General features: G+C 41.4%; 1 protein-coding gene across 2 annotated transcripts in view; it reads left to right on the top strand.

Moving 5' to 3' along the window:
- NAALAD2 (N-acetylated alpha-linked acidic dipeptidase 2) overlaps nt 1–15,040 on the top strand; it is a 64,927-nt gene that overhangs the window by 15,053 nt on the left and 34,834 nt on the right. For both annotated transcript variants that reach the window (XR_012643920.1, XM_074983970.1), the window contains exons 5-11: nt 1,142–1,267; nt 2,193–2,379; nt 4,176–4,269; nt 4,783–4,881; nt 9,776–9,861; nt 12,336–12,455; nt 13,272–13,354. Coding sequence is in view for 1 of the 2 variants with exons in the window: in XM_074983970.1 (XP_074840071.1) it covers nt 1,142–1,267; nt 2,193–2,379; nt 4,176–4,269; nt 4,783–4,881; nt 9,776–9,861; nt 12,336–12,455; nt 13,272–13,354 (795 nt within the window). In the remaining variant the exon portion in view is untranslated. The remainder of the gene's footprint in view (nt 1–1,141; nt 1,268–2,192; nt 2,380–4,175; nt 4,270–4,782; nt 4,882–9,775; nt 9,862–12,335; nt 12,456–13,271; nt 13,355–15,040) is intronic.

The raw sequence follows: 15,040 nt of genomic DNA on the forward strand, positions 1-15,040 counted from the left end.
TCAGGCATAAGAGGCTGGTGACAAGAGGGGTTTTTGCCAGCAGAGACACGTCTACACATCCTGTTTACTGCCAGCAGCAGTTTCTGCCAGCAGTGAGATCTCATGCTAATGAGCAGCTGTTTGCAACTGCAAGACTGTTCATTAGCATGAAGCTGATGGCAATACCCCTCTGTGTAGACCCAGCCTAAGAATAAATTCCCTTATTTCTTTTAAATCTGAAGCACACACATGCTCTGTAAAACTGCACTCCCTAAAGTTATGCTGAATGATTCTTCTGTGATGGATAATCCCAGACAACATTCATGATATGTGTCACATTGCATGAGTGGACAGAAATAACTAAAATTGGAAGTCTACCTATTGTGCAGCAGCTTATCAGAAGTAATATTTTCTGTACTTGTGCCATAAATAATTTGCACATACTTTGCCAGAAGAGCAATCAAGTGCATTAATTTTCAGTATCTGCTAATGAGGATGCTTCTAGCCATGGGATTATATAAAGACTTCATCAACAAAACAAACCTTTCGATAAAATAATTTGGGAAAGTTTTGCCATTGATTTTACTGGGACTTGGATCAAGCATGTAGAACTGCTAATAATGGGTCTACTGTGTAAGAGATGTTCAGTAAATAAAGTTGTGGGATTCTAAAAGCAGACATTTGATAAAGTTATGACAGTATGGGTGTGTGTACATGGGCACAAATTTTCGAAAACAGCTATGCTAATGGCTATTTCGAAGATTACTAATAGGCACTGAATTGAATATTCAGTGCCTTATTAGCATTAGGACACTTCCAGCTGTGGTGCTTCAAAAGCACCACTTTCGAAAGCGCACGGCTCAGTGCGGCTACGTGGGGGTCCTTTTCAAAAGGACCCTGCACCTTTCGAAATCCCCTTATTCCGATCAGTGAGTAGGATAAGGGGATTTCGAAAGGTGTGGGGTCCTTTCGAAAAGGACCCCCATGTAGCCGCGCACTTTCGAAGCGCCGCGGCCAGAAGCATCCTAATGCTAATGAGGCGCTGAATATTCAATTCAGCGCCTCATTAGTAATCTTCGAAATATGGCTATTTCGAAGATTTGTGCCTGTGTAGACACAGCCTATAATTTCTAATTTCTATCCTTCTTTCTTCCCTGGACAGGCAGATCTGGTATATGTGAACTATGGCCGCACAGAAGATTTTTTCCAGCTAGAACGGGAGATGGGAATTAACTGTACTGGAAAGATTGTCATTGCCAGATATGGGAAAATCTTCAGAGGAAATAAAGTAAGTGTTCTTAGGGTTGGTTTGCATGTTCTATTAATTAGTTTCTCTCTGTTTATCAGTCAAATCATAATTAGATTAGTAAATTAAAGGTCTGAGGCTGCTTACATTTACATCAATGTGTGTTGCTATTGATGTTGGGAGCTAGATTAATGAGTATGACATCTTCATGTCACCCTTCTATTTGTGAGTCCATTGATGGCTGACCAACCTGATTCTGGAGCTCCAGGTCTTGTCACAGAAGGGGCAGGTGTTGGTAGCTGTTGGCAGGGCATGGAACAATTTTTGCCGCTGTTTTCTTCTTCTCTGCCTCTCCTTGTCTGCACTGCGGCAGGATCTCTCAGCTTGTGCTACCCCTTTACGGATTTTGGTTCTCCACTGGGAACAGTCTTGGGCAAGGTTCTCACACATGTCGACACCAATGCTGCACTTTTTCATTTGTGCCTTCAGCACATCCCTGTATCGCTTCCTCTGGCTCCCAATGTTCCTCCATCCTTCTTTCAACTCCAAAACCAAAATCTGTTTTGGGAGGCACTGATCAGACATCCAGACCATGTAACCAGCCCAACAGCCAGTAAACACTACTGCCTCTTTCCATCCGTGGATCTTAAAGCATTTTGAAGAGGTAGGTATTTTTATCCTGTTTTGACACCTGGAGAAACTGAGTCACGGGGCTAAATGACTTTTCTAAGATCATACAGGAAATTTGGTCACACTGGGAAGAGCACCTAGTTCTCCTGCCTTAGCCTTATGACCAGTACTTGACATCATGCTGAACTTTAAATATACTTTCCATGGGTTAATTATTCCAGCTCTGACATGTAAGTGTTCTGATGTGTCTCCTAATTGGTGGCATGTTGCAAAGCCCAGGAATGTCTCAGCCAAATACAAACATTTTGAAATTTCTTAAAAACAAATAATTTTGCAGGTTAGAAATGCCCTATTAGCTGGAGCCAGAGGGATTATATTGTATTCAGACCCTGCTGACTACTGTGCTCCTGGAGTAGGCCCTTATCCAAGTGGCTGGAATCTTCCTGGAGGTGGAGCCCAGCGTGGGAATGTTTTAAATCTGAATGGGGCAGGAGATCCTCTCACACCTGGTTATCCAGCAAAAGGTGAGTGATGGATTGATAGCCCTAAACACCTGATGCTTTCTGAACTGGCATTGAAAAGGGTCGTCACTAGTGATTAAACTGTTTTCTGTACCCATGCAAAAAGAACTGCTGTTTAAGAGGATTTCCAACAAGAGTTTACTTTCCTAGGGTGGAGCAAGTTCTGCCTACCTCTCATTCCAGCAGGCTTTCCTCAGGAACAAACAGTTTCCAATCAATATCCCTTTGAGCCATACGAGCCAGTGTGAATAGGCCAACAGAGTAAGAATGAGTTAGAATTTATCGAGATTTGAAAGGAATTGTGTTTCTCCAGAGGACCAGCTGAAACTAGATTATTGTCTATCCTCAAAGAGGACTATTGGTCTTATTTGGAAGTTCAGTAGTTTCTCGATTTACACGAGGGTTGCGTTCCCACATACCCTCGTGTACCTTGAATTTCACATAAGTTGAGGGCAGCTTTTTACCCTGGTGGAACACGGGTTCTGCAGTGGGGTAAGCAGTAAGAGCACCTGGAGCTGCTTTTGAAAGGTGAGTTCTGGGGTTGTGGGAACAGTTAGGGAGGGTTAAGCATGATGTGGGTTAGGGCCAGGGAAGGGGGCCAGGGGGGTTAAGCCTGGGGTGGGTTAAGGCTGCATGGGGTGGGGTGGAGTTGAGCCAGAGTTGCGCGCAGGGGAGGCAGTTTAACTGGGGTCAGGGGGGTTGGGCTAGAGCCACATGCAGGGGTGGTGAGCCAGAGCCATGCTTAGGTGGTGAGCCGTGCTGCAGAGGGGTTGAACTGGGTGAGCATGTGGGGGGTTTGAACTGGGACGGGGAGGCTGAGCTGGAGTCATGCTCAAGTGCTGAGCCAGCACGGGGTTTGAACTGGAGCCAGAGCCACGTGTGAGAGTGGTGAGCTGGAGACAGTCGGGTGCAGGGGTGTGGTGTGAGCCGGAGTCGAGTGCAGGTGGTGAGTGGTGTTGGGAGGTTGAGACAGGGCTTGTGAGGAGTGGGATTCTGAGTTGCCCTTAACTTGCAGTCATGCACTTCAAGGGTTTACTGTATATTTCTTTGCTGATCATAAATGCCAGGCAGAAAGACACCATGGGGTTGTCTACACTACCTCCCTACTTCTTAAGGGAGCATGGTAAGTAGGGTTTTGGGAGTTTATCAATGAAGTGCTGCGGTGTATATGCAGCACTTAATTAAGCAAACTTCCCCCGTGGCAACTCCAAAGCGTTAAACTTCGAAGTGGCAGCTTGCGTCTAGCTGCGGCTAACCTGCCGATACTTCGAAGTGCCTGGGGTACTTCGAAGTCCTTTTACTCCTCAAATTTTTGAGGAGTAGAGAAACTTCGAAGTTGCCCAGGCACTTCGAAGTTCTGGCGGGTGAGCCACGGCTAAACATGAGCCAGCACTTTGAAGTTTAACACTTCGGAGTTGCCACCGGGGGGGAGGGGGGCGGGGATGGGGAATTTGCTTAATGAAGTGCTGCATATACACCACAGCACTTCATTAATAAACTCCCAACACCCTGCTTACTATCGTCCCTTTGAAGTAGGGAGGTAGTGTAGACACAGCCTATAAGATTGTTTATGTGGGTTGAACTTAATAAATTAAAACTAGCAGAAGCCAGTGGAGTAAGTGGGACTAATCCTTGATGCGTGAGAAGATATAGGGTGACTGGAGGTAAAGTAGCAAGAATCAGTGTACATCAATTCTAGATGCAACTTTAGGACTCTTTGTTGCAAAAGCCATTCCAATTGAAAGGCAAGCTGGGGAGGGCAGCAAGCCTGATATTCCAATATATTTTTGGTTTCTCAGAATACACCTTCAGGTCTGATGTTGACGAGGGAGTGGGAATTCCCAAAATCCCAGTTCACCCCATTGGATATCATGATGCAGAAATATTATTACGGTAGGTAGAGTTCAAACCTTTGTACTTGGGTTCAGTGTTCATGTGCTCATGCAAAAAGCCTTTTCTGAATTGCAAGACAGTAAAACTCATGCCTGTTTTTATTGCTTCTGCATGTTATGCATACGAAGTCAAGTATAATAGTAGCAACATAGGTTACAGAAATACAAACAATTGTTGGCTGTGAGTCTTACTGAAAGACAAAGTGGGGTACAAGTGTAGTTTGTAGGTTTGCTTCAAAAGAAATGCAAGACCAGGAGTTTATATTATTAATTTATCTGCTTTAACTCTACTCTCTTTTTACTGTAAGAAATTTTGAAGGACTTTTAATAGCATTTGTGCTAATTTACAGGCTCTCAACACATAGTAAATGATTGCACATACAGTTTGTACAACACAATTTTCAAAAACTTTGCATTTCTTCCACAAACTCATTTTCAGGTATGTTATTCCCCTGGGAGACTTCTACATTTTGTGAATTGGCCAGCTGTGTTTGTTTTGGTTTTCATTTAACAGCATCCTGGGAGGACCTGCAGCACCAGACAACAGCTGGAGGGGAAGCCTTAATGTATCTTACAACATTGGGCCTGGATTTGCAGGCAGCTACTCCACAAGGTCTGTTTGAGCACTTTTGGCTATTTATTGAGCTTAGCAGAGAAACTGACTTCCCTCTGGAATGGGCAGTATGGCTGGGTGAAAATCTTTAGGATTTAAAGGTTAAGTGTTAAAACAATGGACGTGCTCAGTGACAATGGGAAGACTGCCATTAATTCCAATAGGCAACGGACAAGGCCATGTTTATCGCCCTTCTCAGCTCTTTTGTATTGTTTCATGTTTTCTTGACAATGTACAAGTTTAACATTGGTCAGCAGTAACAAGTGGTTTTATTAACTTTTTCCCCTTGTCAGGTGAAACACACACGTTTTAAAACCTTTCTTTTTCTGAGTCCTTTCCTTCACTTCTGTTTTTGAAGACCAAAGATACAAGAAATTGGTAATCTATGGTGGTGGAATAGCAGAGCACAGCTTCTGGAGAGGTTTTTTAGCCTTCAACTTTTCCCTAATCCCATGGAAGCTATCTGTGACAATCCTTTGGAGTTAGCTCTGTGAAGTATGTGCATGGGTGGGCCCCAAAGATCAGCTGCTCTAGCCTTCCTAGTTGCAGCAAAAAGGGAGGAAACTTGATCCCAAGAGTGCAAGCTAAAAGAACCCCAAACCTACTAATTTTAAAAGTCTACTCAGATTTTTGGGGCTGTGGCATGATTTTTGAACACTTCTGTTTTGCAATACTATGTTTGCTCTTTATACTTCACTCTGCTTCTACAGTGCTCTGAAACAAGCAGAGAAGCTCACAAATCATGGCCCATGGAGCTGACGGTGTGTAGAGACCTGTCTGGTCACATGGTGATGCTTCCTCCTCCCAGCTTCCAGCCACTATACTGCATTAAATGACACTAAATGTATATTACTATGGTAATGTGCCATGTAAGCAGTGGTTGGCACTGACTACAAAGGGACAGGTTTCCATTGCCAGGATCCTGGGAAGTGGTCTGAAAGATCACGAACAGGAGGACATATTGATGTGTTTTTTTCCAGTACCTCAAGGACATATTTGTAGAGCCCTATGCAGGTACAGATTTAAATTGTATTCGCAGATGTAAATCAGAATATACAGAACCGCAGAACTCTCCCAGCAGCTGCAGAGGCAAAAGGAGCAGAATGTGAGCCCCTGCTCCCCGGAGTCGGCATTCCATGCTAGCAGCTGTACTGTCCCCAGCCCACTTCCAATACTGTCTCTTCCATGCAGTTGTTGCCATCTCCTGTCCATGGGCATGCCAGGGATTCCAGTGCCTCTCTATTGAGTATGCCTGGGGGTAATGCAGTCATGCTAGACAAGCTGCCAGCACAGGGTGCTGGGGCCCTGGCAGTGGCAGCTCCATGATCTGCTCCTTTTGCCTTTGTGGTTCCTGGGAGAGTTCTGTGATTCTGTGGCTAACAATTGACATTTGTAGATACCAGCATTCATGGGTATACATTTGTACTATGCAAGGCTCTACATGATTAAACTTTAAAAAGCTGGATTCTTAAATGCATTTTTTTCATGTTGGTGTTACAGCTGAAGATTAATAAAGAATACAAACCAAAATGTTAATGGAACAAATGTGACACCTGAGATAAAGAGGACTGTAAAAGATCCAAACCTGGGGTGAAAGTAATTTAAAATTCTTACAGCTACTATCCTATTGCAAGACAGGTCCCTGCCAGCTCTTTAAATAGCTCCCAGGTGTTTTTTGCTGCAATTTAGCCAGCTCTTATCGGAGCTGTACACTAGGATGTACCAGCTCACTTTCACCTCTGATCCAAGCAAGGGGAAGCCAAAACAAACTAATAAAACAAATGTCCCGTCTAAGATGGTATCAGCAAAGGAGCAGTCTGAACAAAATCCGTAATGCCCTTACTGTGGGGACTTGGTTCAGAGCTCCTAAAGTCTGTGGGCCTGGCCATGCTAGTCCTGGGGATCCTGAGCAAAAGACCACCACCCATTGTAATCTGCCTGTCTCCTCCTTCTCCTCTTCCTTCTTGTGTTTTATGGCAAAGCAGACACTCAGCCTTCTGAGCAAGAAACACCACAGCTTATTCAAGTCTTTCACCTTCCCCAGTATTCTTTAGAGTTGCAATACTGCTTTATTTTTAATAGTGCCCCATTTTTCTGTTGTCCTTACTGGCATTTCAGTGAGAATTTTGACACTTAAGGCCTCTAAGTTTTTTATATCAATACCACTTTTTGATGGGATGCTCACTGTGATTTCAAAGAAGATAATCAGTTGTTTTCTGGACTGTGTCCCACATAATCCATCTTTATGTTTGTTAAAAAAAAATTACTATTTAAACCACAATGACAAATTAAAATTCTAGTTGCTTTCCTTTTACAGGGACTTGGAGCAAACCATGATTTTCAAGTCCTGGGAATATTTCATGGAATTTTTCCCCTCCATGTCTTTTGCCCATATTTCCTGCCATTTTGCTCTTAATATACTTTTATTAGATTTTTAAATTCAAGTTTTCTTAAAAGGATCTCTAAATCAGCCGGCTAGTGTGCCCATTATCTCTACCTGCACGGGGTCCATGCTTGTACTGTGATTACACCCCACTGTGTCAAATATATTAGCAGTAACATTTCCTTAGGTGTGTCATTTCTGCTGTCTGAAGTTACATGTCTTAGTTTCCTCCTTCTGTTCAAATAACCCAGGTTAAGGCAGAGGGCTCCTTTAATTTATGCAGGCTTGCTTCAGCTGTAAGTGACCGACTATTCCTTTAGGGAGTCATACCTCTGCTAGAGGAACAAAAGCCCAGATCCAAAAGATATTTAGGCTCTTACCTTCCATAGACATCAGTGGGAGATAGACACCCAAATACCTTTGAGCATCTAATCCAAAATGTTTTGAGCATATTGGAGAGCAATAAACTGTGTAATGAGAAAAACAATATTAAAATGAACAGAACGTGTACTAGATTGCCAATCACATTTTTGAGGACCTATTTATTCATAGGATTTTTGACACCTTAACCATCTTGACAGTGTAATTTTAAGTTGGTTCTTGAGAAACTCCCATGGCTTCACTATATTACAACCTTAGGGCAGTGGTCCTGCAAGCGTTTGTGTACCAGAGTAAACTTTATGGATAGGAATAGTCTTCGTCCTATTGAGTCCAATGGCATAGATACATGTTTATCTCTTTGCAAGCTCAAGGTCTTGGGGTTAACTTCTCTTCTGGGCAAAAGTCCACTAGTTGTGTTTAAAAAGGTATTGGTTTTGACACCTAAAGATCTTTGCCACTGAGAAAATAACTTCAAATGAGACGCAGTTGGAATTTTGCCCAGGGCAGACAAACGTGGGTTTTGTTTCACAAAGGAAGAGAGGACTGGATATTCTTTGTCATTTTACAGAATTCTCAACCAATGAATGATTTTTTTTTAACGATCTGAGAAGCTTGATCACATTGATTTGCTGTCTTAATGTTCTTGAAGAAATAGAAACGGTTTATTCATTTTCACCTTTGGTTGTTTTCTTGCAATTTTAATGACCAATTTACCAATTACCATTTAATCAAATTTACTCATCATTTTTCTGTAAAGAAAAGCAGCATGTTCTTATGAAATTTTTAAAAAAAATATTTTCAAAATTAAATAATGTCCAATCATGTGGGTCAAAATTGAATATATTTTTGATTATTTTTGTTTTTAATGTGATTTGTGGGTCTGCTGTTAATCTGCCCTGTTTTAAAGGTACTGAAAGGAGATATAATGGGCCTGACTCCCTTTGAAACCATTGTGACAAATTTTATAAAGAGCTTTGAAAGTCAATGGCCGTGTCTACACTAGCTCCAAACTTTGAAATGGCCATGCAAATGGCCATTTTGAAGTTTACTAATGAAGTGCTGAAATACATATTCAGTGCCTCATTAGCATTAGGGCAGCCGCGGTACTTCGAAATTGATGCGGCTTACCCCGAAGGGGCTCCTTTTCAAAAGGACCCCGCCTACTTCGAAGTCCCCTTATTCCTATGAGCAGATGGAAATAAGGGGACTTCGAAGTAGGCAGGGTCCTTTCAAAGAGGAGCCCCGTTGGGATGAGCTGTGCGGCGGCGAGCCGCGTCAATTTCGAAGCACCGCGGCCGCCTGCATGCTAATGAGGCGCTGAATATGTATTTCAGAACTTCATTAGTAAACTTCGAAATGGCCATTTGCATGGCCATTTTGAAGTTTTTGGCTAGTGTAGACATAGCCAATAAATGTGTGTATTTGGTGAATTTTTTCTTAAGTCATCCTTCAGTTTCAAATAAAAATGAGGCATTATCACAGCCCTGTAAGATGTGTAATAATGCTTAGAACATTGTCCTTGTGTATTTAATTTCATTCAAATATTGCAAAAGTTTATTACAGAAATAAAATTTCATTATTCCTGTTATAGAGATAGGGATGTTAAGATGTTAGCCAGGGTTAAGACTGTTCCTTTCCTTTCCATAGCATCATAGGAAGTGGTTGGCCAGCTCCAGTACTGAGAATTGGTTGGCCAGTATTGCTGGATTGTAATATAAAAACTTTAAAGATAAAATTGTACACATGGACTGTATTTTCAACTTTTTATTTTAAGTTTCAAACAGAGTTTTCTTGACACTTTGACAATGGTAATTAGTAATTTTAATTAACTTTTGCCCTGCAGAGAATTGCTAATATCCTAACACATTTTTTCTTACTGTGGCCTTATTTATTCCATTCTGCAAAAATTCCATTTATTTGGAGGAACTAAATCATGGCTTGAAATACAATTCATCCCCTTCACATGGAGATAAACTACTACAACCTAACCTTTTTGTAGGGGCTAATCCAGCCTCATTTCACTGTGATGTTTAAAAAGCTATTGCAGAGGTGCAAGGGCTTGTTCTAATTGTGTTTGTAAAACATATTTGAAATGACTTCCTCTGTTGCTGTTTCAAACGTGTGTTTCAGAAAGGTCAGAATGCATGTCCACACTAACAACAAAATAACACGAATTTACAATGTTATTGGCACTATCAAGGGAGCTGTGGAACCAGGTAAGTTTTTTTGTATTTGATGAAGATGGTCTTAGACAGGATGAGGTTTAATTTCTCAGAGATAATCAGATAGAATTTGTCAGAACTTACAGACATAAGTTTGGAAAAAATTTATTACGTCATCTTGTCCCTCTCATCACAATGTTCCTCCAAGAGATCTGTAAATGAGAATGCTACAATGAACATCTCAATAGGACAGTCTTGCATAAGACATCTCATTTTGTATAGGATCTCTAATACATCATTTGTACGTTTTTATACCAGCATGTTTGAACTACAATACAAACTATAACTGAACTAATAATAAACTGAATAAATTTCTGAATCCTGCAATACCCTGAACTTTGGCGATTCAGGATTTGAACCACAGTCTAAATCCATGTTTCTCAATTTACTGTGTCTTTCTAGTGGCTTAAACTGAAATCCTGGGATGTTTAGTATTTGATTCTCTATCCCACTGGTTCTCAAATTGTGATCTGTGAACCAGTAATAGTCTGTAGCCACCTTGCAGGGTGGGCTACAAGGCTCTGGACTATCCCTCCACCAAAAAAAAAAACAAAAAAACCCAAGGAGCCCAGCCCCATGGCTCCTCATCCTCCCAGGATTTTCTTACACCCACACCAGCTTTCTGCAGTGTGTGGGGGAGATTTGGCTTATGGGGAAAGAAGTGGCCATGCATACTGCTGCTCCTCCACTCTCTGGCTGAATGAACACAGCACTGGACATTGCTCAGGGAGGGTTTTCCCGCTGCTTCCATTGGCTGAATACGGACAGTGAGAACAACAGAGGGTGGTACCTGGGAGAGGCAGGGAGCAAGAGTTACCCTCTTCATGGCCAGCTCCTGCACCCCCATCCCTCTCCCATGCCCCTCCTCCCACTCAGCTCTACCAGCCCCAGTTGACTCTGACACCCCATCCAATCCAGCTCTCCCAGCCCCAGTTGGCTCCAGGATCCCCTTCACGCCCAGCTCTCCCAGCCGGTTTCAGTCCCCACCTACCACTGAACCTCTGGAACTTAACCCCAAGACCATCTGGCAGACCTTCCTTGAGTCATCATTTTGTCTTCATCTCACAAAGTGGGGTGAGGAAGGCTCACAAAATCTGCTAACTATTCCAAAAGAGTTAATCTGGCCTCTGGGAAGCCCTGAAGCTTGGTCCTCCCTGCCTCCTCTCCCTCTCCCACCATCATGGGGCTGGAGCACCGAGCGGGGGGTGAAGTATCTCTTTTGGGAATCACATCAGTCAGGGCTGTTGGGGGGTTGTTTGTTTTTTCAGGGTTGCCTCTGACATGTGTGGCCCCTGTTTGATTTTTGAGTGGCTTCCAACCAAAGAAAGGGTTCCCTGTCCTTGCATAAATAAAGACAAGGTTGAAACCTTTTTAGGACTTAAATTAATATTTTATTTAAAATGAAGTTTGGTAAAATAATATGACAAAGTTAGAGTGCTTAATCTGTTTAATTATTTTGTTTTTGATTATTTATTCATATTTCCTTTCTTACCAGTTCCTTTCTTGTTCCAATAACCTAATATAAATAACTTAGTATTCAAGTTATTTAGAGGAAAATGAAGGCATTTTATCATCCTGGGTGGTTGGCTGGTGATCTGCAGAAAGGCAGGATGGGCCACAGGCTGAAAGATTGTTAGAAAATCACTACTCTTTTCTGATTTGAATGTTGCATCTGGGTTCTCTCTCAAGAGCACTGAGTCCAAAATTGTTCAAATCATGATTGAGCAGAAAGTTAAGCTATGTCTTCACTAGGCAGTTTTGTCAACAAAACTGGCATTTTGTTGACAAAACCCACAAAGCATCCACGTTTCCAAGGCATTCTGTTGACAGTAAATAGACAAAACGTGGCACTTCTCTGCTGACAGCGTTCTGCTGCTCCCCCATGAGGCAGAATGCCTCTGTCAACCCATTCTGTTGGCAAAAAGCCAGTCTGGATAGTCTGTGGGGCCCTCTGTCAACAGACAGGGCTTCCAGGACACTGGGCAGCTCTGTCTGCTCTGCTTCCAGTTGGCTGTTTTGTCAAGAGTGCGGCCAGGCAGTCTGGCCACTCTCTCTGTTGACAGAGCAGATCGTTTTTTCGATCCGCTTGGCAGTCTGGCTGCAATCTGTCGACAGAAGTTTTGTTGGAAGATATCTTCTGACAGATACTTCTCTTGACTGATTGCTCTAATATAAACATAGCTGTAGATGTTAGTTATTTTTATTTTAGCAGTGTTTCCAAAATAAGGAATGAAAAGATTCTTAACACAAGTCTGCATAAGAGCAAAGGTAGTGAACAGGGAAAATAAAACCATTTTTGTGTCAGATTGTAAACTGCAACAATATCAGTAGGGGATTATGGGATGGGCTTTTTAAAAACATTTAAATTAGTTTTCATTGTGGTTTAGGAACATGGGAATGAGGTTAAGGGAAAAAACTAAATTCTATGTATTCTGAATTAAAGACTGATTCTGTGTCTTCATTTCCAGACAGATATATTATTCTGGGTGGACATAGAGACTCCTGGGTCTTTGGTGGGATTGATCCAACCACGGGTGCAGCTGTTCTTCAAGAAGTTGCTCGGAGTTTTGGCAAAATGATGATGGAAGGTAACTTATTGTAACTGGAGAAGATGAAACACAAGGCCCATGGAAAACATTATTTTCAGGAATTAAGGGGACTTCACCAGTAAGCAGATGCTTAGACCTTAAGTTGGCCCTATGCATAGGGTTGAATTTCACATAATAGACATTGCATCTTATTCTACGTTCATCCATAGGGATAGATAGATCTGCAGTGAACTTAACATCACATATAAAGTGAGAAAGCAGTCAAGTAACACTTTAAAGACTAACAAAATAATTTATTAGGTGAGCTTTCGTGGGACAGACCCACTTCTTCAGACCATAGCCATACCAGAACAGACTCAATATTTTAGGCATAGAGAACCAAAAACAGTAATCAAAGTTGACAAATCAGAAAAAAATTATCAAGGTGAGCAAATCAAGGTGCGATTTGCTTACCTTGATAATTTTTTTCTGATTTGCTCACCTTGATAATTTTTTTCTGATTTTTCAACAAGTGCTACTTGACTGCATTTTTGTTTTGATCGTATATAGACTAGCATGGCTCCCTATCTGCTACTATATAATGTGAGCTATTTGAATTTCTGTGCTCATTGTCTGTGTAGTGTGAGCCACTCAGTTGTGGGATCTGGGGTTTTACTTTTCCAAGAATAATACTGCAGTGGGTGTGCTGATCTGCAGAATTTGGGGTTGGTGTGGGGGAAAACAGAATTTCACTGATACATATTATGCATAATTTTTTGTGGTGTACTTTTTTTTCGTTTTTTTTATGTGATTTAGTAACTATGGCGATTTCTGTTCGAATTTTCTCTGTAAATCAAATCTACTGTGTGATTACAGGTTGGAGACCTAAAAGAACTATTGTTTTTGCTAGCTGGGATGCAGAAGAATTTGGGCTATTAGGTTCCACAGAGTGGGCTGAGGTAAAAAAGAATAATACAAAAGCATGACTGATGAACACATGTTGGCCTGTGTTTGCCTATATGACTCTAACGTTATGGGGACAGACCCATTTAAATTAATGTAGCTTTACGCAGATTTGTGGGGGATGTCTGTCTATACAGTGCTCATTTTAGGATTACATTGTAGTTGTTTGTAGTACAACAGTGTCTTCATTGGGACTCCTTTATACAATCATAATATAAAGGGTAACTAACTAATAATGATGGTGCACATGTCCTAGCTCCTCTTAAGATTAAAAAATTATGGAAATGTTGGCTATGAATCAAATACCCTCAGGAAGAGTATGGTAAGGTACTGTCCTGTTCAAAAATAATTTTCTTCAGCAAGAAAAATGGCCACCACAAATTGAGAGCCATACCATGTCCTGGTGATCCGTAGAGTCCTCTGTGTATGGAAATCAACTCTCGTTTGCAAAAGAAAGGTATCAAACCCTTTTTTTTTTTTTCTGGGAAGACTTTGGCTTCCATTGGATCCAACAGGTTTGGATGCTGGACCTAGGGCTAAATGACTCTGAGGCTATGTCTACACAGGAGCCTTATTTTGGAATAAGCTATTCTGGTAGAGATTTTTCTGTAATAGGTTATTCCAAAATATTGCAGTTACACATAAAATATGTTTTGAAATAGCGCTGAGCTTATTTTGAAATAAAGCATCCAGACACAAGAGAGCCTATTTCAAAACAGAGCCCTTGGATGCAGTATAGCTTGTTTCAAAATAGCCCTTGTTCCCTGTATATGCAGCCCCTATTTCAAAGTATCTATTTGAAAATCGGCACTATTCTGTGTAGAATGAGATTTACCAAATTTGAAATAAGCCATCTGCTATTTCAAAATTATTTTGAAATAGCAGTTGCATTGTGCAGATGCTTGCAAAATTATTTTGAAATAGCAGCTGTTATTCTGAAATATCTTTGCTCTGTAGAGACACCCTGAATTTCAACATATCTGTCCATCAGAAAGGTAATCTATGGAGTTTTCCTCCCATTTCATTCCTTATGGGGTTCACCGTAAGTAAAGCAACCTGGCCTTCAGTTTATTACCCGCACAAATTACTTTATCCCTTGCACACTTCAGGGACACACACGTCCAATCCTGAGGGCTCAAGGTGTGAGCCTGTTGAACTTCCACCCTTACCTAATTCCTACTATAACAGAATTACCTAACCAATCAAATCCCACTACTGTAATTGATTTACACCTAGCAAAATTGATTATACAGCAGACAGAAACAATTACAAACCAAACAGAGATCATATAGAAAACAGTAGAAAAGTGAAGATAGTCATCATCTAACGGGGATGCCACAAACTCAGTTATTGATAAGTTGTCTCTTACCTGATGAAATGCTGCTAAGTTTTTTTACCCACCTTGAGATCTGCTTTCTTTATCTGGTAACAGTGGGTGGCATTAGGATGTGGTCTCCTTCTGGTGTGACACAATTGAAATTTAGATGGAGTGTGATTATGTGACTGCTAGGTCTACAGTTAATAGCTGCTGCTTTTTATTGTGGCAGTAGAAGAAGGTCTTTCAATATGGCTATGGAAAAATCATTTTTGTTATACTGTTCCAAGTTCTTATGCTGCAAGTGGTCACACCTACTAAGATATATAGGACATAATGGGCTTGTCTACACTACCTCCTTCCTTCA

Source organism: Carettochelys insculpta, chromosome 1, assembly GCF_033958435.1.
Source record: "Carettochelys insculpta isolate YL-2023 chromosome 1, ASM3395843v1, whole genome shotgun sequence".
NCBI classification, from domain to species: domain Eukaryota; kingdom Metazoa; phylum Chordata; order Testudines; family Carettochelyidae; genus Carettochelys; species Carettochelys insculpta.